General features: G+C 44.9%; 1 protein-coding gene across 18 annotated transcripts in view; it reads left to right on the top strand.

Annotated features, from left to right (window-relative positions):
• afdna (afadin, adherens junction formation factor a) overlaps nucleotides 1-23,047 on the top strand; it is an 84,141-nt gene that overhangs the window by 38,174 nt on the left and 22,920 nt on the right. For 8 of the 18 annotated variants that reach the window (XM_018742474.2, XM_018742485.2, XM_018742483.2 and 5 more), the window contains exons 3-23: nucleotides 911-1,023; nucleotides 2,734-2,897; nucleotides 3,069-3,229; nucleotides 4,229-4,386; nucleotides 5,203-5,314; nucleotides 5,585-5,743; nucleotides 7,619-7,663; nucleotides 8,495-8,589; nucleotides 8,784-9,043; nucleotides 10,489-10,558; nucleotides 10,764-10,855; nucleotides 12,097-12,158; nucleotides 13,551-13,756; nucleotides 16,058-16,078; nucleotides 17,086-17,231; nucleotides 17,652-17,746; nucleotides 18,027-18,292; nucleotides 18,487-18,630; nucleotides 19,346-19,544; nucleotides 19,921-20,024; nucleotides 21,938-22,018. In XM_018742474.2, coding sequence (XP_018597990.2) covers nucleotides 911-1,023; nucleotides 2,734-2,897; nucleotides 3,069-3,229; nucleotides 4,229-4,386; nucleotides 5,203-5,314; nucleotides 5,585-5,743; nucleotides 7,619-7,663; nucleotides 8,495-8,589; nucleotides 8,784-9,043; nucleotides 10,489-10,558; nucleotides 10,764-10,855; nucleotides 12,097-12,158; nucleotides 13,551-13,756; nucleotides 16,058-16,078; nucleotides 17,086-17,231; nucleotides 17,652-17,746; nucleotides 18,027-18,292; nucleotides 18,487-18,630; nucleotides 19,346-19,544; nucleotides 19,921-20,024; nucleotides 21,938-22,018 — 2,753 coding nt within the window. The remainder of the gene's footprint in view (nucleotides 1-910; nucleotides 1,024-2,733; nucleotides 2,898-3,068; nucleotides 3,230-4,228; nucleotides 4,387-5,202; nucleotides 5,315-5,584; nucleotides 5,744-7,618; nucleotides 7,664-8,494; nucleotides 8,590-8,783; nucleotides 9,044-10,488; nucleotides 10,559-10,763; nucleotides 10,856-12,096; nucleotides 12,159-13,550; nucleotides 13,757-16,057; nucleotides 16,079-17,085; nucleotides 17,232-17,651; nucleotides 17,747-18,026; nucleotides 18,293-18,486; nucleotides 18,631-19,345; nucleotides 19,545-19,920; nucleotides 20,025-21,937; nucleotides 22,019-23,047) is intronic. The other 10 variants (XM_018742475.2, XM_018742489.2, XM_018742477.2 and 7 more) reach the window with 6 other exon arrangements.

The raw sequence follows: 23,047 nt of genomic DNA, 5'->3' as shown, positions 1-23,047 counted from the left end.
GTTAATGATAAGATATAGTCTCTCTGGCAAACAGTGTCTGGTAATCAACTAGATGAAATGAAGCTGCATTGATTTTGGGTGTTTGGAGAGGAAATCCAATCAAGCTATGAGCAGGTGGCTGATGGATCTGCTCTCTATTCAATTGAATTCTTAGGCTAAATGTAGGGGGGCAGCAGCTGCTTTAATTCTAATGGCAGGGGGCCTTTGGAGGTCAAGACATTTTGGTGAGGGGTCCTTCCATCCCGCCTGGTCCTGCCCACGTGGTGACTGGGAAGGTCGTGAAGTTCTGACAGTTAGGACTTTGATCGGCCCTATTAGCCAGTGCTGGCATGTAGCTGACTTGCGTGGGTGTGACAAGGGTTCAGTGCAAAGCGAAAGAATGCTAATGTCTGTCAGACTTCATTTGTCTGAGCTCTGAGTCCTTCTCCAAGTCTCATTTCCAATGTCCTTATCTCTGCATTCCCTCAGGGAGCAAATGAAGCCTTATTTAGTGTTTAATTCCTATTTGTTATGTACTGATAATGGTAAGGACAAGAACTTGTAACTAAGTTTGCAGGTTCAGGTTCTTTAACACACCCCTCAATCATTATTAGTAGTTTAACTATATCAGCATACCTGGTGTGTTTCTTTGGCATTGAGTCTGTGTGCTGAATATTAATTTATATTAGCTGCAGATTTTCTCCAAAGCACCTTACCGTGTTAAACTGTTTACAATAATTTACACATTTAAACGGCTGGGTAATTTTTACTTGGGCAATTCAGGGTATATAATTGGTTCAAGCATGCTACAGCAGGAGTTGGGATTCAAGCCTGTGACCTCTGAGTCTGAAGGTTCTAACCACTATGATATCTGTGCATTGATTTTGTAACCACTGTGAGGCTGAACCTTTTTCATCTCCATCTGTGGCAGAAGAAAGGAAGTTGGACCTGGATGAAAAGCCGTTGGTTGTACAGCTCAACTGGAACAAAGATGACCGCGAGGGCCGCTTCGTCTTGAAAAACGAGAACGACATCATCCCCAAGGTGAGCACTTTCCTCGATCTGCCCTGAGCTGCTGCTTTTTCTGGAACAAGAAAATAGAGGAAATGAGTGATTCCTGATGAGTAGCAGGTTTTCTGTTCAAACCTCTTAACTCTGAGCACTCTCCCCAGAGGCAAGAGCAGAACACAACTCTGGGTCATAGCTGCCCCTCCAAATAATCTTTATTTTGTGTACAAACACTTGCTTTTCCCAGCTGCCCTCTTCCTAAAGTGTTTCCTACATCTGAGCTGTGCTCAGTGAGCTCTGTCAAGGGGGTCCCTCTTGTGCTGTTAGAGCAGCAGGACCTTGGTGCCCGTCAGATCTGCTGAAGATGGCAGGGAACACAACACTTAATGCTCTCTCTTCGTGAACACTAAAATCACTCACCGTGCAGGATTCGCCCAGTGACTGGAAGGTAAAACCCATACATCGTGCTCTGTGATCCTCCATCAACGTCAGAGTTTACAACCTTTTGTTAAAGTGATGTAGGTGGGAGGAGTTCTCGTGGGTAATTAGATGGGCTTCCTGTCCAAATGCCAGATGGGGAGTGGCTGTTTAACATTTTAAAAATTTGTATAACACAGTACCTTCAGTTAATATCAGTTGTTTGCATACAAGTTGTTTAAATACAAGCACCTGCTAAACGTGTACAAAAGAGCAGCAAATAAAACAGATTTTAAGGTTAAAGCCGATTATCACTAATTCCATGTTTTTAATAAGCGATGAGTGCATTTTTTGTGGACTCTGGTCTCTGACCTGGGATTTTATATCCTCTCCTATCGTCACCTGATCCCCTAAGTCTCAGCTGGAGGCGTGACAGTGCTTTTGCTATCGCTTGGAAAGGTCCTGAAACCGATTGTGTTTGTGGTGTCGGTGCTCCAAATTCCAATCATGCCAGTCTTGTCACCAAATGCAGCTATGCAGGTCCCTCGAAGTGTTTACCGCTGCACTTACTCCTTAGGTGTTCTATTCAGTGGATTAGAGTATTAACTGCTTGTGGCTGCTTTGACGTATTTGTATTCAGGCATTGTGTGTGTGTGTGTGTGTGTGTGTGTGTGTATATTCATCTGAGTTTCTCCAGAGGGACTTAGAATATTAGGTTTTTACATTAAATATTTTTATTAATCCCCATAGGGAAATTAAGATGCCTATAATGAATTACTTATTTATACAGCTAAGTCATTTTTACCTTGTCATTTCAGGGTTAAGTACCTTAATCAAGGGTACTACAATAGTGTCAGGGATCTCAAGGCAATCACTCTAACCACTTTTGCCACCTGTTTACATTCAAAATGGGTACGCACAGAATAACATTAAAATCAGCAAAAAGTTATTTTTAGGATCCTGGTGTTTGAAATTGTTCATTTACATTTGTTCATTTGGCATCTGCTTCTCTTCAAAGTGAGGTACAGCTCAGTAAACTAAATTACATTTCGAAACAGAAGAGCATTGAATACAGTTGTCACAGCTTAATTTTTTCCGTTAACAACTGTTTGCCACATAGCGTTTTGTGCTCATTGTCGCAGAACGCATTTCAAATTGTCCAAATGTTAAACATTCACAGTTTTCTGATTGAAAAGGCCGGGACACATGGAGTCCCCCCCTGCCTATGGGGTTCTTCGTTCTTTTGACATGGTACACAAATTAAGTACATCTCCTTATAAGGCCCAGCTTGACCCACTTTCACCTGGTTTGTTCACTCGATTCTCTTAGCGGACACAGACTAACGGTCCAGAGAAGCAGGAGAAGGAGGGGGTAATCCAGAACTTCAAACGGACACTCTCCAAGAAGGAAAAGAAGAAAGAGAAGAAGCGGGAGAAAGAGGCCTTTGCTCGTATCCCCGACGGGGATGAGAATGCGCCCAGCAGAGAGGATGGGTAAGACTCCATACCACTATCTGTGACTCCCTCATCCTTGTTTGTTGTATCCTTGTGCCAATTGCTGTTCTCCTCTCCTGTCCCTCCCCTTTCAGGTGAGCTTTCTCAGCCTCCTGCCATCCCAAGTAGTGGTTATCAGTGTTTCTCTTTCTCATCTCCCCCACCCTCTAGTGAGAACTCCAGACTGGCAGCTGAGGTGTACAAGGACATGCCGGAGACCAGCTTCACACGAACTATCTCAAATCCTGAGGTGGTGATGAAGAGGCGACGACAGCAGAAACTGGAAAAGAGGATGCAGGAATTCCGCAGCAGTGATGGGCGCCCTGACTCAGGTGGGCTTTTTCTGACCTTTTATTTCAGGCTGATGTAAGAGCTCCAGCCTGCCTTTACTAGTTTTGCCTTAATTTCAGTGCACAATTTCAAGGACATCTGTAGTAATGAAGTGTGTGTTGATTGTTTCATCTGTCCATTTCGGATTTTATAGAACCAACGATGGAACACATCTCAATTTTGGTTTTCCTGCCAGGGCAGCTGTGAGGCTCACATCTGGCTGACTGTGTGTTTTTTTTTTTTTTTTTTTTTTTTTTTTTTTGCATCTATGAGCATTTTGCCTTTTGGCAGGCCATACACATGTCAAGAGACTATGCCTCAGCCTCTGGGCGAGTGAGCTACTTAGGTACTGGTCAAACACAGGTCCTAGTGCGCTAATCTTCTTAGCGACAACCCCAGATGAAGGGCGTTAAACTGGCAATATTAAGATGGATGTTTTTGGTCTTTGTGGATTTTGGTTTTCCATTTTCTTGGGGATTAACATGCTGCTAAAATGATTTTGGAAAATATTTTTCTGGAAAGACCCTTTCCTTCAGCTCACTTAAAGCCACAGATTCCTGCTGTTCAATTTGTGGTTGAGCTTCTTGACGGAATAGTGTTTCCTTCATTACAAAAATCAGGTGTAACATGTTTGTTTAGAAAAAAAAAAAAAGAGAACTCCTATTACCTTGCTGATACATATAAGGAGCGCAAGCTTGTAGCAGATGTGGGCAGCCCCCTTCCTAAATTTTCGTTCGCGAAGCCAAGCCATGATGATGACATATAAAGCACTGTGATGATCGAACTTGGATGTAAAGCACCATTGGCTGTTTTATTAAGGATATTTACACTTGCCTGTGATCCTGTACTCTTCACTTCTTTGAATGGCAGTACATCAGCATGTTTGTGTTCTCTTCTGGTTTGACTCTTAATAGCTGCTGATAATACATGTTTGAACAAATTGTATGCCTGTTTTCAATACAAATGGGTGACTTGCATTGTTTTATTCCCTAACTCCCTAGGGGGGACACTGCGGATCTATGCAGATAGCCTGAAGCCAAACATTCCCTACAAGACTATCCTGCTCTCCACCACAGACATGGCTGACTTTGCAGTGGCTGAGGCTTTGGAGAAATATGGACTGGAGAAGGAGAACCCCCGTGACTACTGCATTGCCAAGGTGAGGGGAAAACAGCATGGCCCACGGTCACACAGAATGATGTGCTTGCTACTCAGGGATGGATGTGAGGATAGCAGAGTGTTGCTGAAGTCCTCTGCTAATTTCCTGAAATGCTGACTAACTCCTCTTATTGCTTTTGCTTGACGGCTTCAGTAATAGTCTATCACATTAACAACCTCTTGAGATCCTCTGGTGTTTCTGACAGAGACCTTTACGTCAGCACAACTAGCATCTTCACACCACCATTTTAATAATGTATCTAGGTCATTAATAAAACCCAAATGAAACACGTCTCAAGCTGACACAGGAAACGCATTAGCTGCTTCTGGGTGCTGGGCTGTCGGTAATATTCCATCAGTGCTGTGCTTAGCCAGGTGTGCTTCTGAAACTTTCATGCACTTCCTGTCTGACAACATGACTGTATTCCAGTCATAAGCCTGCTGGCTGAAGAATAAAGTCTCACTCCTAAGTTATGAGAGTCTTGACTAACTTGACTGCATAAACTTTTTGTTAAAATTACTTGTCAGTTTTATCAAAGGACACTACTAAAATGGATCAGTAGTTTACAATCTATACAGCTAAATATTTTCAAGGAAAATTTAATGGTTACAAACCAACAGATCTATTTGGGACTTAAATGTGTTACAAATCTGGGTTCCTGAGTCTTCCACAATATTTCAGACTTTTACTTGTGCCATAGTTGTTTCGAGAGTTAAATTATAAGGCAAGAATGTTTTGTTTAAGCTGCATTAAAGGGCCTAATCTAGGTTTCTCGGATTCACATACTTGCGTATGGTGGGCTTCCTTTGTTTTCAGGTGGTGCTGCCCCCAGGTTCCCAGCACTCTGATGACAAAGCAGGCAAGGAGACCATCTTGGATGATACAGAATGCCCCTTGCAAATCTTCAGAGACTGGCCCAGTGACAAAGGTATTCTGGGATATTTGGTGGGTCTAAGGCACATTTCAGACTCAGATGAGAATTGCAGGTATGTGAACTAGTAGCTTAGGGGGGACTTGGCTGTATGTCTTTTTCACAGACTGTGCAGAAACATCAAAACCCCTGCTTACAGTGCCTTCTGCTGGTGGCTTAGAGGTGTTTAATTTACATTTTTTTTTTCTTTTAGCAGTTACTTTCCTCCAAAGTGATGGACAATTAAAAGCAACCAATGGTGCAGTTTACATTATTTTTGTCTATCAGGAACCCTAGTGTTTCAGCTGAAAAAGCGACCCCCAGACTACGTCCCAAGGAAAGGCCGGAAGCCCGATGACAGAGTCCCACGGGGCAAGTTGATTGATGGACAGCTGCATACATCCCTTGCCCCGGAGAAAATGCCCTACCTGGTGGAGCTAAGCCCAGGTGTGTCTTTGAGGGGTAGGGGAGTGGCTCATGCAGAAGCATAACCAAAGAGCGGTGGGTACTCGACAAACAAGGGACATAGGCACACACGCATCCCTGTTAGGCCTTCGCACCCATTGAAATAAACTTACACATGTATACTGTGGTACGTCGGTGAGCCCGGCCCGTCGCAGGACACCTGTGAGCCAGGTGGTCACTTGAGTACAGCTCTGAGATGCACCAAAGGCCTTTTGCAAAATAATGATTTCGTCTGAGTAGGTGGCAGCACATATTGCATGTTGCTGAAGAATCCTATTCGTACATCGCTGCAATGTCATGGGGGCTCCGTGAAACGGAAGTGTGAATTGCAGCAAATGAAAAGATTTCAAGAAGGCTGAGATTTCCCTGATTTTTGGACCAAGGCATCTGCCATTGTGCATTCTGTATTGTTTTTCCTGCGTGTCTCTTACACACACACACACACACACACACACACACACACACACACACACACACAGCCTGTTGCACAAAGGAGCCCAAACTGATGTGAAGTCAAACCACATTTCAGTCAAGTGGTATGTCCTTATAGCCCCTTACACCCATGTACTCTGGGAGCTGTCGTGCTCGTCCAGTCATGCAGACACTCAAACACACTTCAGCGCAGTAACACTCAAGAGTATCAGGTATCCTGTAATGGTAGATGGCAATGTCGAGGCTGGGAGCCAGGACAGCTCTCTGTAATGAGACCTCACTTACTATGCTTTAGTATTTCATCAGGGCTGTGAGGCCTGTCTGTTGTTCTCGCTGCTGGAAAAACTCTGTGAAATGGAGGTTGAGCCTTTTAGGAGGGAGCAAGGGTCCCTTGAATTTTCACATTTCTTAAGGGGTGTCTGAAAGGTCAGTGACCATGGAAATGAGGGTCATCTCGTGGTGAAACGGCTGCTGTAAACACATAACTGTGCAATGACAGAGCCCTCCCAGTGGTTCCTTGGACAGGAAACAAGGAGTGGCAAGCAACCCTGCTATTGCATGGCACCCACGCACTGACTCCAAGGCCTCATGAGACCTAACAGCTGCTTGTCTCTGACTTCCCCTTGCGTGATTGTCCTCTAACCCTCATGCACTAACCTTGGCCCTGCATCATCTTTAATCTGCATTTTCATTGCGTCTCACTTCGTTCACTGTATCGTTTCAGCATGGTTTTTAAAGATAGAAATTGTGATCAAATAGTGGTCTTGTCTTTGGACCCTTGAGAAATTTATATAACCTGAATTTCTTCAGTGACCAAATTTAAATACGGAATTATGATAAATGTTGTGCATAGTAAAATCTGTTGCGTATTAATGCCCAGTAATGAAAGCGTTCTCTTCTAGAGGTGTGACAGGTTGCATCCTGGGACGTGGGTCTCCAAGGCTCACTGGGAAATTAAAGTTAAGGCTACTCTGAGGAATCGGTGCTACGTGCATGACGGATTCAGTACTAGCTGGAGAATACAGACCCTGTGTCATGTAGAGGGGCTTTTAAGGTCAGTCAACATATAAATAGCTGTACTGAAGAAATGTTTCCTGGAAAACAGTAATAAGATGGATAAAGCCAAGGGGATGTATGATCCCTGCTTTTGTCAGTCCTATTCAGCAGAAGTTCACGTGATGGGAGCTTGAAGGGTAAAACAGCAGAAAAATTGCGAGGGGTGGTCTGGAAGTAGGGTTTGCTGCTTGGGCGCATGTGGGTCTGCGGGTTGTGGTCACATATGATGGCTCAGAGCTTTCTCCTGCTGCATTTTCACCCTCTGCTGTCTTCTCTCTCCTGCCCCGCGTTGGCATGGCGCGTGTCCTGTCCCGTCCGTCCTGCCGATCTGTCTGTCCCGCTGGCTCCTCTGCATGTCCGCTCATCTAGGGCGGGGGAGTCACTATGGCCACTACTCCTATCGCCACCATGAAGGTAACCGCGCCGTTCCACCCCGTCCCACTCAAGAGGCAGACCTGGATTGACTGTAGCAGTTAGAGGGTTTAGCAGTGACACGTCCCTGGTATGCTGTTGTAAGCAGATCTCTGAAGCAGTGCCAGCCCGCCAGGTGAATCTCCAAACTAACAATTTGGGGGTTTAACACACCTTCAACTATGTATTTATTGGTGGCAAAGTTATGAACATCTTGAACCCATTTCTACCCAGGATGCACCTTTTTTTTTTTTTTTTTTTTTTTTTTTTTTTCTTCTTCTTGAGATCATGCTATGGTGCTCTTGCAATATAAATGACTTCCTGGTGTGGCAGGGTCATTTTGAAAACAAGGGATGGAAAATGTGATGCTCTTTTAATTAATTTTGACTCACCAAGGCCTGCTTTGCATTTCCTGCTAAACCAGTCCATACTAATCAAGATCTAACCACCCACATCTCTCTGTCTGCTGTATGTGACAACATGACCTTTTGCAGTATGGATGTAGGTCATGAAGTTGCTGGCTATTGTGTGTAACTCGTGAATCAGAAAATTACCACTCTTGTGGTAGCTGTCGCAATGTGTTTTGTAATTTTGGCTTGCCAAGATTCACGGTGTGTATTGTATTGAAACAGTAGCATCTGTTTGGACTGTTTAATTTTCTCATGACACTAGGGATCTCCTTTAGGAAGTTCAGTGAGATTGTATGTATATGTGTATTTCCTGCAAACATTTAGGGCTTCTTGTGAAGAAGATGCGGTTTGCACGGTTGACCAGTGTCCTCTCGAAGGTCTGTCTTGACCGGTTACTTACACCTTGTGTTCTCATATTCCTTAGATGGTTCAGACTCCAGAGACAAACCAAAACTCTATCGACTCCAACAGAGTATCACAGAGGTGGGCTCAGACAAGACGGACGATGGTTCCATCCAGGTGTGCAATACCTCATGGTGCACCAACAGGTCCATGTCTAAGAGGGCTGTAGTTCATGGAGAGATGCAAAGCAACATGAAGACATGTGCCTTACATGGTCCTGGCAGTTACATAACATGTCATTGGTCACTTACTGTGCTTATCATGGCTATAGTGTCTGATTGATGGCCTCTTTGCTCCCACACCTCCCTCAGCTTTTTGGCCCTGGCATCCTGCCCCACCACTGTGACCTGACGCATGCAGATGGGCTGGTGATGGTAACGCCGTGCAGTTCTGATGCTGATACTTTCGTGGATGGCCTACGAGTGTCGGACACCACAGTGCTGCACAGCGGCATGACGCTGCAGTTCGGCGCCTCGCATGTCTTCAAATTTGTGGACCCCAACTACGACTACAGCATGAGCAAGCGGAGCATGGACTCCTCCTCTATGGTTAAAAGCAGACACAAGTCAGGGTAGGTGGGGCTGAAGTCATTGCTTATGTTATCTATTTGTGAATTTGTTGTACCAGCTTGTCTGTTTACATACCTAGGTGTTTGGAATTAAGCAATTAAACTCAAGCCTCCTGCTCCAATTGCAGAAAGGGCCCTCTTCCTAAGAGAATACAAACAGAATGAGGCTAAAAGGTCATAAAGCAGTCATTGCGTGTCTAATAGACATCGTTCAGGGACTGTTCTGTGCTGCTGTCAAATCCCTTTGTTGGAGGGGTTACTAAACCATTATCCCTCGGACATCTGTCCTGCTGTTCTAGGTGACGCCAAGCATGGTGACAGTGGGGTGCAGGGCTTAGGGCGGGGTGCTTCAGATCAAACCACTTTACATCACTGTCCTAGTTGGAGGTGGATGTTGCAGCTGTTGCCCTGGGCTGGGTGGTGCACTGAGGTTGTCATGGAGACTGTTGTGGGCGTATCATAGCTGCTGGGAGGGTGAGATCAGGCTGGTGCACTCCCACCCAGCACTCTTGCTTGATTGAACTTGTCAGGGAAGACAGGAGCTGGAGGTCACTGCATGTTTTGGTGGTGTGTGTGTGTGTGTGTGTGTGTGTGTGTGTGTGCGCGCGCTTCGCACATACAATATGATTGCAGGGAGGTGTTTTGTCCTTATTGATTTTCTGCTATTTATTTTAACAGTACAGTTAGGCTTATGGCTGCTGTTTTATGAGGGTTTGCTTGAAATGATTTGAAATATGTCAACGCCGCAGCACTCTAATCCAGGAGCAAAACAGATTCCTGAAGATGAAGGGATTATAAATTGTGCATTGTGGAGTGACTATTTTGTGTGGAACCCAGGTTTGTTTGTGTATTTAAACAGCTCGAAGGTTTCTCTCCGCACTTTTCCGGCAGTCTCTGCAGTAATGCAGATCTGCAGATGGTGGGACAGCGGTATTAGGATGATGGGAAATGTTTGTATGTGGAAATATGGCTGTTTCATGATGCTGCATATTAGATCATCTCTTTACAGAACCAAAACTGTGTTGTCTGACTTTGTTTCATAAATTGGTTTCTGATCGTTTCCAAATGCATCGTATTAGATTGTGCTTTGAATCTCCAAATTTGTGATGATGTGATATTGTTGGGTCACAGCAGCTAATGTGAGGACTTCTGATGTGGATGATAAGTGGTGCCATTTAGTGTGTTGTGTGTCAAGCTGTAGAGACGGTCCTGTTCCATCTCCTTTCGTGGTTAATTGTTTGCTATGTTGAGCTAAAGTGAGTCTGGCGTGTATTCAGTTTGAGAGTTCTGCTTCCTTGTGTGAAGTTATGAGGTAAAAAGCAAAGATTTTGAGGTGTTATACTGACGTTTTGTGGAGAGCACCATCGGGTGTGTGGTATTGGATGTGACAGCAGCTGGAATCCCACTTTGTCAGATTCTCATTGGCTCACTTTCTCCATTTCCAACAGAAGCATTCCTGAGACGACCTTTGACCTGCGTGGTGACATCCATACTGGAGCAGCCCTTCCCACAAGCAAGGTAATGAGTCATTTGTTTTCCTTGTCTGTATTGTGACTTTTCCTCAGTGACACCTGTTTCAAGATTCAGCTTCCGTGGACTTTATTCCACCATGAAATTTCTCAGCTGTTTTTTCTCTGCAGTGAACCACTGTGCAAATTCCATTTTTAGATGTTCAAAAGTATACAGCCTATATAAGACCACACCCCTCTCTCCTCTGTCACAGAGCTCAGGAAAGCTGGAGATGGAGCGAGTGGGACACCCCAGTGAGCGAGGCATGGTTAAGCCAATGGTGCGGGCAGAGCAGCAGGATGGCAGGTGAGAACCCCATTTGTCATGCTTACATTTGTTAGCACCCTCCTCCCCTTCTGTCATATCCTCATCCCGCATATGACGGGGACAGCATAGTGGTTTGTGCTGCTGCTGTTATACCTAAAGGTCACAGGATCGAATCTCACCTTCAGCTGTAGTACCCTCAAGTAAGGTACTTATATTTATTTAGCAGACGCTTTTCTCCAAAGCGACTTCCAATGAACTCTATGTAGTGTTACCAGCCCACACACCTTATTCTCCAAGGTGACTTACACTGCTAAATACACTACTTACAATGGGTCACTCATCCATACATCAGTGGAACACACTCTCTGTTACTCACACACTATGGTGAACTTGAACAGCATGTCTTTGGACTGTGGGAGGAAACCAGAGCACCCGGAGGAAACCCACATAGACACGGGGAGAGCATGCAAACTCCACACAGACTGAGTGGGGATCTCTTGCACCACCCAGTCACTGTGAGATGGCAGCGCTACTCGCTGTGCCACCTTACCCTAAGTTGCTTCATTAAAAAGATTTGCCTAGCTATAAATTGTAGGTATCATATTTTGATTTGTTTTGGAGAAAATCCCCAGTTAAATGAATAAATGTAAATGTAATGACTTTCAAAAGGTTGGTGCAGTAAATGGGGATCATCATTCCTTTCCCAGTCTCTTTGCGTAAAGTGTGACAGTACCTTGCGTGTTCGTCTGTTTAATTCTGTGATCCAAAGTGTGTGACAGTTTACAGTACTTCAATCCTTTTTTGATACTGAGTGCCAGCTATTAATATTGTTAATGAATATTGTTCCGACTGAATGCGTTGCTCGGTGCCCCAACAATCCCTAGGCTGCAATTCTGTGGCGGTTACAAAGCATTGGAATGCTCTCCAGCATCAGTGTAGACCCCAGGATCTGCTTCATGTGACAGGAACTTCCTCATTGACACGCTCTGAGTTTGGTGACACCCGACCTGGGCTGTCTGCTCACCTGAGAAACCTGAGCACACCTGCACTTCAGCATCTCATCAATAACCCAGCAGTTCAGAGAGATGATTGTTCACACACACTCACGCGCACACACTTATGCTGATGTGGTGTCTCGGGGACTGGACTTACGTGCTGCCTCCCAGGATTCTCCGCTGCAGGTCGAGCCTGCAGCCGCTTAAGAGGTGAGCTTCTGTGGACAACAGTGCCAGCAGCACCCGTTTGACCTGAGTCATTGACAGTCACTTCTGCCTTTGCAGGAGCCAGGAAGGCATGAGCCCAGAGCTGACGCTGCCGGCCAGCATAGAGTTCAGGGAGAACTGTGAGTACTTCGACCTGTAGGTCCATGTCTCCAGTGCCTCTTCATGTTCCTTTCAGTAAATTTCTATTGTTTGCTCTTCTCTTAGCTGCCTGATTATAAAGTGCAGCTTCTTTAGTATGTATGCAACGAGATGTGCTATCAGTACTAACGTTTTCATGTTAGCTGCTATTGTTCGTGACTTGGGTCATACTGTATTGATGGGTACTCACATGGAAACTATGAAGTTCTTTTGCCCTTCGGCCTGCAGCAATGTAGACAAGTCACTATTCCATATGGTGTTCTGGACTTTGACAGAAGTATCCTAATTGTATTCGTTTATGGAATAAACATAGATTGCTACGGAGACACAACACTAGGTGGCAGCAGAGTTATCTCCCTTAATAAAGATATATATATACACACACACACACACACACACCACACCACACACATATTCATTCAAGACACACAGGACAAGATGTTACTCCCGATGCATATATTACAGCAGCTGTACACAAAGATCCAGTCCAGCCAACAACATGAAGCCACAGAGAACAACATCTAGCGTAGACAACATACAGTATATCTCCATGACTCGAGACCAAGAAGCTACCTTCTCCAACAAAACAAGCAAACCAGTATATATTACCGTGTGTGTGTGTGTGTGTGTGTGTGTGTGTGTATATTTTTTATATAATATATATATTACTGCATGTCTTTTTCCTTAATTTGCCAGAAATTTAAAGTGATGTACAGCAGGAGTTCCTGGGTTTTAATCCACATCGACATATTTTTATATCTACAGCAGTTTTAGGTCTGTATTCTGGCATATTATGACATGTATTTAGTTTTTGACTATTCATACAGATTGATTAGGCTTGATTAAAAGGTTGTAAAATGTAGTTTTTGAATCTTTTTTTAAAGTCTCTTCTGGGTGTTGATCCCGCACATTTCTTTGGGGCTGCTCTGGTAGCGGTCCAGTGGCTGTCTCGCTTGAAGGCCCTAGAATGCAGCTGTAATTTTCCTGTCTGACACACTGTGGTGCCTCCCTCCTGCCCCCTCTCCCCCCCTTTTTGCTTTTTAACAGTGCGCACCTTTTATAGACCTGCTTTATTCTGACAGATTTGTTTGTGGCTTCTAGAATTTGCCTGTGTCTTTGTATATTTAGAGTAGTGAGATCATGTGTTTGGCCAGCAATGAGAGGCCTTTGATTTCCAATAGAGCGATCTTTCCCACAATGCACTTCACACAAACCCAGCTTGGGCCAGGAAGGCCAACAGGGACAATGTTATCACCAGGGCAATCTGACTGCTGTGTGAACCGTTGGGGTGTTGTTTGAGAACTCACTTTGTGCACCAACAGCAGGCACATCTCACCCTTTATTTTTGCCCCTTCATGACTCCTGCCCCACAGCTGAAGATGCCTTCCTGTCCGCCATTATCAACTACACAAACAGCTCCACGGTGCATTTCAAGTTGTCCCCCACATATGTGCTGTACATGACCTGCCGCTACGTCATGTCCAGCCAGTATCGGCCAGACATGAGCCCAGCAGAGCGCACGCACAAGGTCATCGCTGTCGTCAACAAGATGGTGAGCATGACAGAAGGCGTCATTCAGGTGAGTGCTCCGAGACCACCTCTCACCACCTCAGATAGCTATCTCTCCGCTTTCTTGTCAACGTAGAGCCCCACAGCCTTTGTGGCTCTAGCTCGATTTGTTAGAGAGAAGGCAAATTTGTAAATAAAAAGTATCAGTCTTTTTGCTGGGAGGAAGGGAAGACCTTCTGTATGACCTTGGCTCTTGCTTTTGTTTCCAAATTTGCTACCCACATCACAAATACTAGGCACAATTAAAACAAACTGATTGTAGTTCTGCTATTAACGTGCTTTTGTTACAGCTTAGGAATCTTATTGTTATTCCAAGTTCTTTCTGGAAGGTTTATTTGGTTTTAGTCATGTTTGTGAAGTGACTTCTATCATGCCCTCCTGACGCCTCCACTGTCTGGCGATCTATAGTATTACACTCTGCATGGGGTAGAGGATGGCACTGAGTGGATTCTGAAATACTCCCCCTGAGTCATCCTTGTCTCACCCCACACCAGCCCCCTCTTTGAGGAGATCTGTATGGAGGAGCTGTTCCTCCATTCTGTGCTCATGCAGTCGCTGTACTGAGTTGTTTTGTCTGAACAGCAACACTCTCTGAACAGCGAAGCACCTGGTCACTGGCCACCCACCATGTTCTGTGTTCTGGTTCTGTTTGTCCTGTGTCTCTGTGCCCCCATTCTCACCCCCATCATTGACCCAGTCACTCCCGTTCACTCTTGTACACACCACAGAATGGAAGCTCACCCTGACGTGTACTGAAGACATTCCAAAATGCCTTAATGGTGTTCATGTTGACCTGAACCCAGAATCAGAATGAGCTTTATTGCCAAGTATGTTTACACATACAAGGAATGTGCCTTGGTGACAAAAACTTCCACAGCACAGACAGAATGACAGTGACAAGACACAGATAATAAAAAATAGAATAAGTGAATAAAAAAATAAAAATACATAAAAATACAAAATATGCAAAATAGACACTATACTATATGTATGTACAGGTATGTTATATACAAATGTAAATAAGAGGTATGGTGTGTTAAATCAATATAAGTATAAATAGTGTGTATTGCACATGTTTATTGCCCAGTGGGGGCATTTAACTGTTCATGAGGTAGATGGCCTGAGGAAAGAAACTTTTCTTGTGCCTAGCTGTTCTGGTGTTCAGTACTCTGTAGCGCCAGCCAGACGGCAAAAGTTCAAAGAGGAAGTGGCCTGGATGTGAGGGGTCTAGAATGATTTTGCCAGCCCTTTCGCTCACTCTGAATGATTACAGTTCTTGGAGAGTGGGGAGGGGTGTACCGATGATTCTTCCAGCAGTCCAGACTATCCACTGTAATCTTCTGAGGTCATACACTACTGGTTTTATTAGACCATTTGGTACTGATTTATCTAAAGCTCAATAATACATGGCTTTGTCAGTACCAGTACAAAGACTTGGATGAAGAATAGAGAAGAGCATGATTTTAAAAAAAATAAAGCTTTACCTTTCTATGCCTGCTACGTTTATATTTTTTTCCCCCCTCGTTGTGTGTGCAGAGGGTTCACATTGTCGGTCAACAAGGTATTTTAATCCCATTTGGACTGATCCCCCAGATTTTTTTTTGATCATCAGCAGTCTCTACCAGCCCTGCATGTGACACCCAGAATTCCACATGTATTTTTGGAGCGGAACAACACCAACAGGCCAAGCTTCTGTGTAGCCCAGGCAGCATGCCTTTCCCAAATCTGGATTAAATGTCACGGAATCCACTTGAAAGTGGATTTGAGCTAAAGATCTGCAAATCCCCCTCATAAGTCCCGACTGTAAAACAGGTTGTGCTTGCAGATCTGGACTAGCATTTGATTCCACACATGCCACATAGGTGTGTTACAGGTGTTTCATAACAAACAGGTGATCTGAGTGTTCTTCATGGGCTCCAGCTCATGGGTGTTACGGTACCAGCCCACCTGGAGAATGTGCAAGGGTGCACCATGAACAACTCATACAAAGAGAATGCCCAACCCCCCCCCCCAACAAACAGGGACACAGACACACCCATACACACTACCACACTCTAATTTGTCTAATGACCCTGTGGGAAAAGTGGAGCTAGAAGCAGCATGCTAACACCTTTGTAATGCTAACCACAAGTTGCACCTGTTCAGGTGTTTCTTGGGAAGCCTACAAAGCAGCCCTGAGCCCTGTGTGTCCATTGGGAGGTGTTGCGTTGTGTTTGTGTTTACATGCCTGTGATTCTCTGTCCTTGCCATGGCCGTTGACAGTCTCTCTCTCTGTCCTGTCGAATGTTGTTTCCCTGCCCTATCTCTGCAGGAGATTGCGGAAGGTGACCAGGTAGGACAACGTGTTGCCGGAGAGCCTTCACTCCCGGCTCGGTCCGCTTTGCTCCGTTTTTTTTCCATGCTTCTTTTCCATAACAGAACCCCAAACTGAACCGAACTGAACATAATAATCCCTCCTCAAACAGCTGGTCCTAAAGCAGAACATAACCCTCATTCAGCAACTTGGAACATGCCGTACTAAAAAACCAAAGCAAAAAAAAATACTCTTGATTGTTGCTACATCTAATTATGGCATTCCATGTTACCTCTGCTTACTGCACTTCAATGTGGATGAGAAACAGCCCGAGTTCTTTTGCTTCCTACTTTTGTTGACTTTTTTGTTGTTGTCTGTGGTTAACGTTGTTCTTTTGGATGCGTTTTGTGGTCGGGGGGTGGTGTTGTCAGGGATAGGCGAGTGCAGGCCACGCAGGGTCTGGCCTGGCGAACGTGCCGCAGCCTGCCTGTCTGCCTGTTACTCCATGTTGTTGCACTGGGGCATTAACACGTTGGGGTCAGACACTGCGCTCCAGGGCCGCTCTGCTCCCCCTCACCTAGAATGAGGGATCTCTCTCTGGCAAATTGTTTGGCAGTTTTTCTTTGCCTTTAAACTATGTGATTGTTTGACTGTCATTCTGTTAATGACAAAGCTGAACTTGTATGGAATATTCCCAGCTAATAGTTTTAGGATGAGTTCTGAAAACAGGCAGTGAAAAGCAAACGTGGGGCTGAATTGCAAAGGCCTTCTGGTGAGAGTCCCTTGTGTCTGCCCTCTTGCCGAGTGCTAGGATGACACTGGAGGAGGGTGGGGGCATGGTGCATGGCTGTGCAGTGTCTGGTCTGGGAGGGACTGAGGGGGGTGGGAGGATGGGGCGGGGCCGGCACGAGTCTATCCCTTGGAGTTTTGCTGCTACTTCTGCTGCTGCTGCTGGCTGTGAGATGGTCTAGGTTCATCTCCCCCCCCATCCAAGCCCCACCCTCACTGACAACAGGCCCCCTCCCCGTCCTGCCGATCCCTTGCAGAAGCAAAAGAACATTGCGGGGGCCCTGGCTTTCTGGATGGCCAACGCCTCGGAGCTGCTCAACTTCATCAAGCAGGACAAGGACTTGAGCCGCATCACGCTGGATGCCCAGGATGTGCTGGCCCACCTTGTGCAGATGGCCTTCAAGTGGGTTTCCTCCCCATTGGCGCAATAATGTTGTTTTTTTTTGGGCTCTCTGCAATGTCAGCTTATGTGTGGAGCATGTCAAGAATTTTAATATTCTTCTTATTTTGTCTGAGATGTCAAAAGAATCTGATCCTTTATATCAAAAGCATAATTTCATTAATTTTCCATAATGCTTCTTACGCGTACTAAGACAAATTACAGATCCTTTTCCGAATGAAACAAATTAACAAGTTGACAAGTTAAAACATCAGTGTACCATGTATAAAACATAATTTACCTTTAGTGTCACAATATGGTCATGTTGGACCCAAGGATATTTGTAAGTGTAGGCCCACTGGGCTGTGTGTGTATGCGTTTATCAGAATGTGTAGATGCGTTTGTCTGCGTATTTGGAATGTGAACAGGCTGCCGTTTCCCCAGGTACCTGGTGCACTGTCTACAGTCTGACCTCAACAACTACATGCCTGCTTTCCTGGAAGACCCCGAAGAGCAGAACCCTCAGCGGCCCAAAATTGGTGAAACTCTTGCTGACTTTGAGTGCCATATTTGCGTTTTTATGACATACAATTTTGAAAATTAGAATTTTGAAAACTTTCCCTCTGCAAGGCAGATTTTGATGTTTCTCCCATCCGCTACTATATTTGACCTTCATTTAAATAAAGTCCTTGTGAATAGTATTTTGGTCAATAATTGATCGCCAGTACTTCACTAGCTTGGAGATGCTGTTGTCAGGGTAAAAAAATATCTTAACAAATGCTAAGTTTAAAGTAAATTCTCCCCCTTGCACCAATACAGAGGATGTCCTACACACCCTGACGGGCGCCATGTCTCTGCTACGTCGTTGCCGTGTCAACGCCGCCCTCACCATCCAGCTGTTCTCCCAGCTCTTCCACTTCATCAACATGTGGCTATTCAATAAACTGGTGACGGAGGCTGACTCGGGCTTGTGCTCACACTACTGGGGTGCCATCCTGCGTCAGCAGCTCAGCCATATTGAAGCCTGGGCTGAGAAGCAGGGCCTAGAACTCGCCGCTGACTGCCACCTGAGCCGAATTGTCCAGGTGCGACCCAGTTGTCTTGCCAGAACCTCTCTCCCAGCTAGCTCACCCCCGTTCTCACTCCCTACATGTCAAGATACTGCTTCTTTGTGTTTTCTCTGTAGAATTTTTATACTCATTGTCACACCATGTGAATGTCCTGTAACCCCAAGAGTTGGTCATGTTCTGGTTTTTTTTTTTTTTTTCTCCCCCCCCAGGCAACTACTCTGCTGACTATGGACAAGTACTCAATGCAAGATGTTCAGAACATCCACAATACATGCTTTAAGCTCAACTCCCTACAGCTGAATGCACTGCTCTCCAACTACCACTGTGCCCCAGATGAGCCCTACATTCCTCCTGTGAGTGTGTGTGATTTTACTTGGTTTATGTAATGAGTGGGTATGCCAGGTATCAAAGAGTGGTTCACTTATGGATGTCTTCCCCCCCATCGTACACTGCTGTGTGATGTGGCAGTCTTTCCTTTAAACAGTAGTCTATCTGTGGGAGTGTGTTGCTTTGGAGAGGAGCCATCCTAGCCAAATCAGCTCTTCAGCAAACTACCTGACCTCTCCTGTCGATCTAAGGTTGTTTATAGAATGAATGAATGAATAAGAAGCTACAAGCCAGCAGTAGAATAGTGGCTCAGAACTTGATGACACCACACGATCACAGGCAAACCCAAGGAATGTCTTAGATGTTGTACCCTTTTTGAGGCTCTTGGCCTCAATTTCTTAAGTAAAAAACACATTTTTAGAAAATTACACGATGTACTTGCTCACCCCAAAAACATCAAGTGTAACATCAGTATTTTTTCAGTCTGTGCTCCTCATCCCATAGTTGTCCCAGTGATTTGTGAAATGCAGGACTGCACCCTGGCTCTGCATGCTTAAGTCACTTGTTCTTCTTATGGCCTTTGTTCATTAGCACATTGCTATGAAAGCTTTAGCTCTCACCTCTCCTCTTTGTTTTCTTCTTTGGCTGTCTTCTTGTGCTGTAACCTCTTTAGCTCTTTGCTGCTTGACGTTGGATTTGGTCAGTCTCTGGTGTTGACCTTCATCTCTCCTCTTCCCCCAGGAGCTGATTGATCATGTGGTGGCAGTGGCGGAGAATACAGCAGATGAGCTAGCCCGTAGCGATGGGCGTGAGGTCCAGCTTGAGGAGGACCCTGACCTGCAGCTGCCTTTCCTGCTGCCTGAGGATGGCTACTCATGTGATGTGGTCCGCAACATTCCCAATGGTTTGCAGGAATTTCTGGATCCGCTTTGCCAGCGAGGTGAGGAAAGCACCGAGCCTGATGGAGCTGCTCTAACTGCATATTTCTATCTTCAGAACACAAGCTTATGTGCTGTGAATGACTAATGAACACTAATCTGCTCATGTTTTCTTAGTCTACTTGTAATAATTTCCCTATTTATTCAACTCTGTAGTCTTACTGCAGCAGTGTAAGTGAAGTGCTTTGCTCAAAGGTTTAAGAGTAACTCCTTTACTGTTCTGCTGCCATGGGGATTGTTTAAAATCCTATAGGGCTGTCTATTCCCATAATCCTTTCTGTACAAACAAGTGCAGAAGTACAGTAGTGGATTGATCTCTATTGTTAGGAGAAAGTTGAAAGTGAGCTTCATTTGCATGTCATCTTCCCCCCCCCTCAGCCTTCTGCAGGCTGACCCCCCACTCCCGCTCCCCTGGCACCTGGACGGTTTACTTCGAGGGAGCTGCCTGCGACAACCACTTCTCCACAAGTGGCACAGACCTGGTGCGTTTCTGTTCCTGCTGTATGCTTCAGCAGCACTTGTTAAAGGGGAGGGGAAAAAAAAAAACCGTATAACTGGTATACTCGGATACAGTTATCCCTCACTTAACAGGATTAATTCATTCCATGAAATCATTTCATTTGGAGAATTCCCTTTGAGGTTGTTGACTTGACTTAATTGTGTGGGGGGACTTTTTTCCTAGGCAAAAAGTCACCCAAAATTAGTTAAGCCAACATAGTATGCTTGCTCACAAATGTTTGCTGTAACACTATAAGTTTCAGTAGAGAAAAGCATTAGCTAAATAATTTTTGTTTTAAATAATGATAATGAATCTGCATGTAACTGACCACCAGGGATTGGAGTTGCACTCCCAGGAATGACCTGCACGGGGTTCACTGCTTACATGTGGGGTTGCATGCTCTGTTAAGTCTTTATCAGGATCATTCAGAGCACATATATGGAAGTAGACTGACTGTATAATAGGCAAAAATGCTGTTGTATATATTTATAGGCCCATTATGTATTGACATAGACCATTATAGCTTATTTAAATTGCGCAGGAGCCTACTATATGAGGGATGAGTGTATTTTGCTTTTAAATTTATTTTCAGTTTCTCTCTGTTTCTAAAATTCCTGTAGCAACATCCTGTATGTATATATCCATTTTTTTGTGGACTTCTGCTTATTTTCAGAGAGCAATTACACCTCATAAAAGGTGCTAGTTAATTACAGCTTTTAGGTTTCTCATATAATGCCCTCAGAAGGCACCACTCATGATTTTATTGGCTTTCTGTTTTTTATTAACCTGAGTGGAACCTAGGCAAGGCTTACTTTACCACAAACACTGGAGTGGAACGTGAAATTACTCTGCTAGGGAACCAGGTTCGAAGAACCACAGAATTCAGCATAATAGGCTTTAGTCTCTAGGCGGCCAGCCTCGAGCCAACATTCCTCCATTGCTTCAAGGCGCAACTGCAAAAGCAACCACATGGATGCTTCGCCACCTGGAATCAACCCTAACTGCCCCTTATCCAAAAAAAGCAAAAGATTAAAAAAAGAAGAAAGCATCTACAGTGAGCCAGACTCTTACTAACAAACAGGTGGGGGTTTTTAACTACATTTATTTAAATTACTGTAGATTTTCTTTTTTACACAGTTTTATTTAAGCCTTTTAATTTCAGCCTATTTTCACAACTTCAAAATTTACAATTCTGTCTACATCATTTTACTTGAATTTGGTAATGATATTTTATTCAGTGTCATGTCAGACTTTACATCAGATGTCTTCAATTGACTGTGCTTTTACATAGCCGTTTACGATGATCTACCCAAATTGTCCAGCCAAAACTCTGGGGTTATGAACAGTGCAGTGGATCCCCTCCCCCCTCATTACACTATTAGGGTTTCTGGGTCATACTTAAACCTCCAAAAATGACGGGTGTCTTACAACATGAGATCGTGGTGAGCTTCGAGTGCACCCTGGCTGCTCCTCTTGTACTCAGTAGAGTCATCCAGCTAGTATTCAGAAAGGCTTGTTTTCTATTCTTCCCATAAGCAGCGGCGCCAGCCCAATCCCACTCTGCTCCTTCTCATTGACTGGAACGCCCCGAGTGTTGTGGGGAGCAGTCTCTCAGAGCATGCCATACAGGGGCCCTGTGGCTCCCACCCCGCACGCACTCGGCCCTCCGGCGGCCCCTTGCAAAGGAGCCTGTGAAGCAACCCCATCCTGGGAGCCAGTGGCTTGTGGTTTTCATTCCTGACGCCGCTCCAGGGTGGGCGAGGGATGGGCTCGCTCCTTCGTCTCCCGCCCTCCTGCCCTCCCTCCTGCCTTGAGAAGTTAGAGCCCAGCTGAGCTCCAGCTCACATTGCTTCAGCCTGAGACCCTCCTAACACCAATATTTCTTTCCCTCCTCAGCCAATGCGGAAAGAACCAGAGGTCGTGACTGTCACGTTGAAGAAGCACAATGGCATGGGGCTCAGCATTGTGGCCGCCAAGGTAAGCCTCATGAGTCCATTGAGGTCTTGTAACACTGAGATCTTTTGTGAAGCTGCTAGGGTTAGGAAAGAAACGAGACAATGTGTCCATGATTGTTCTGTAACAAGGTTCTCTCTGCTGAATTGGTAACTATAGGTTTCTGCTCTGTAGAGCCTGCCATGTGCTCAACTAGGGATCACTGGTACTGTGGTTTCATTGTACTTTGTAGTTCACCTTTCAATTGGGCGTGTGTATGAAAACAAGTACAGATCATTGCATTCAGTATACACGGTGAATGTCTACTTCTCCTGTGGTGTCTGAAGCTCAAAAAAGTCAAGCTTAGTCTGGTGGGTCGAACCTGAGGACAGAGATTTTAATCTCTCGTGTATCTGGGCAGCTGAAAGGTGTCAGTGGGATTTCGTTTGTTACTTTCAGTCTTAAGTTGGGTTGTGCTTGGTTTTTTTTCTGGAAGTGCCTGTGGCCCCAGGTTGTGGGAAAATGAGTGCTATGCCATCAGCACCATCCGCAGGGATAGATTCATATTAGCTGCCATTCCTGTTGGTTTAGAAAGTGACTCATTGAGAACTGGGTGCTCCTTTAACTAAGTCAAAACAGTTTAATGCTGAGTTGGGAACAGTGAAACTGGAAGGAAAAACTGTGCCATAAACATAGGTTTGCCCCTCATGGATCCTTGTTTTGCTGGTGTGATCTTGCCCTTGTTGAAGACTATTTACTGTACACTTTTGTACACAGAGATTTTTCATTGGTAAACATCATTGGGTTCATATTTATGTTTAAGTTTGGATTAGATTTTTCTATTTTAGCTTTGACTGCAACTGTGGATTTATGGATCCAGGTGCAGAGCTTTGCACAGGGAGTGAAATTCTTTTTGTCCATTTTTGAATAGGATACTTCCCAGAGGTGTGTGGTGTGTCCTGGCACCTTCTCCACAGTGTGTGGATGATACAGTAACTGGTGAGGTAAAGAACCTGATGTGGACTACAGGTGGTGTTCCCCCTTTGGACTCTTAGTCAGAGTTGTGCTTTAAGG

Source organism: Scleropages formosus, chromosome 1 (assembly GCF_900964775.1).
Source record: "Scleropages formosus chromosome 1, fSclFor1.1, whole genome shotgun sequence".
In the NCBI taxonomy this organism is placed as follows: Eukaryota; Metazoa; Chordata; class Actinopteri; order Osteoglossiformes; family Osteoglossidae; genus Scleropages; species Scleropages formosus.
The sequence above is the reverse complement of the archived record's forward strand: the minus strand, read 5'-3'. Positions and strand labels throughout refer to the sequence as shown.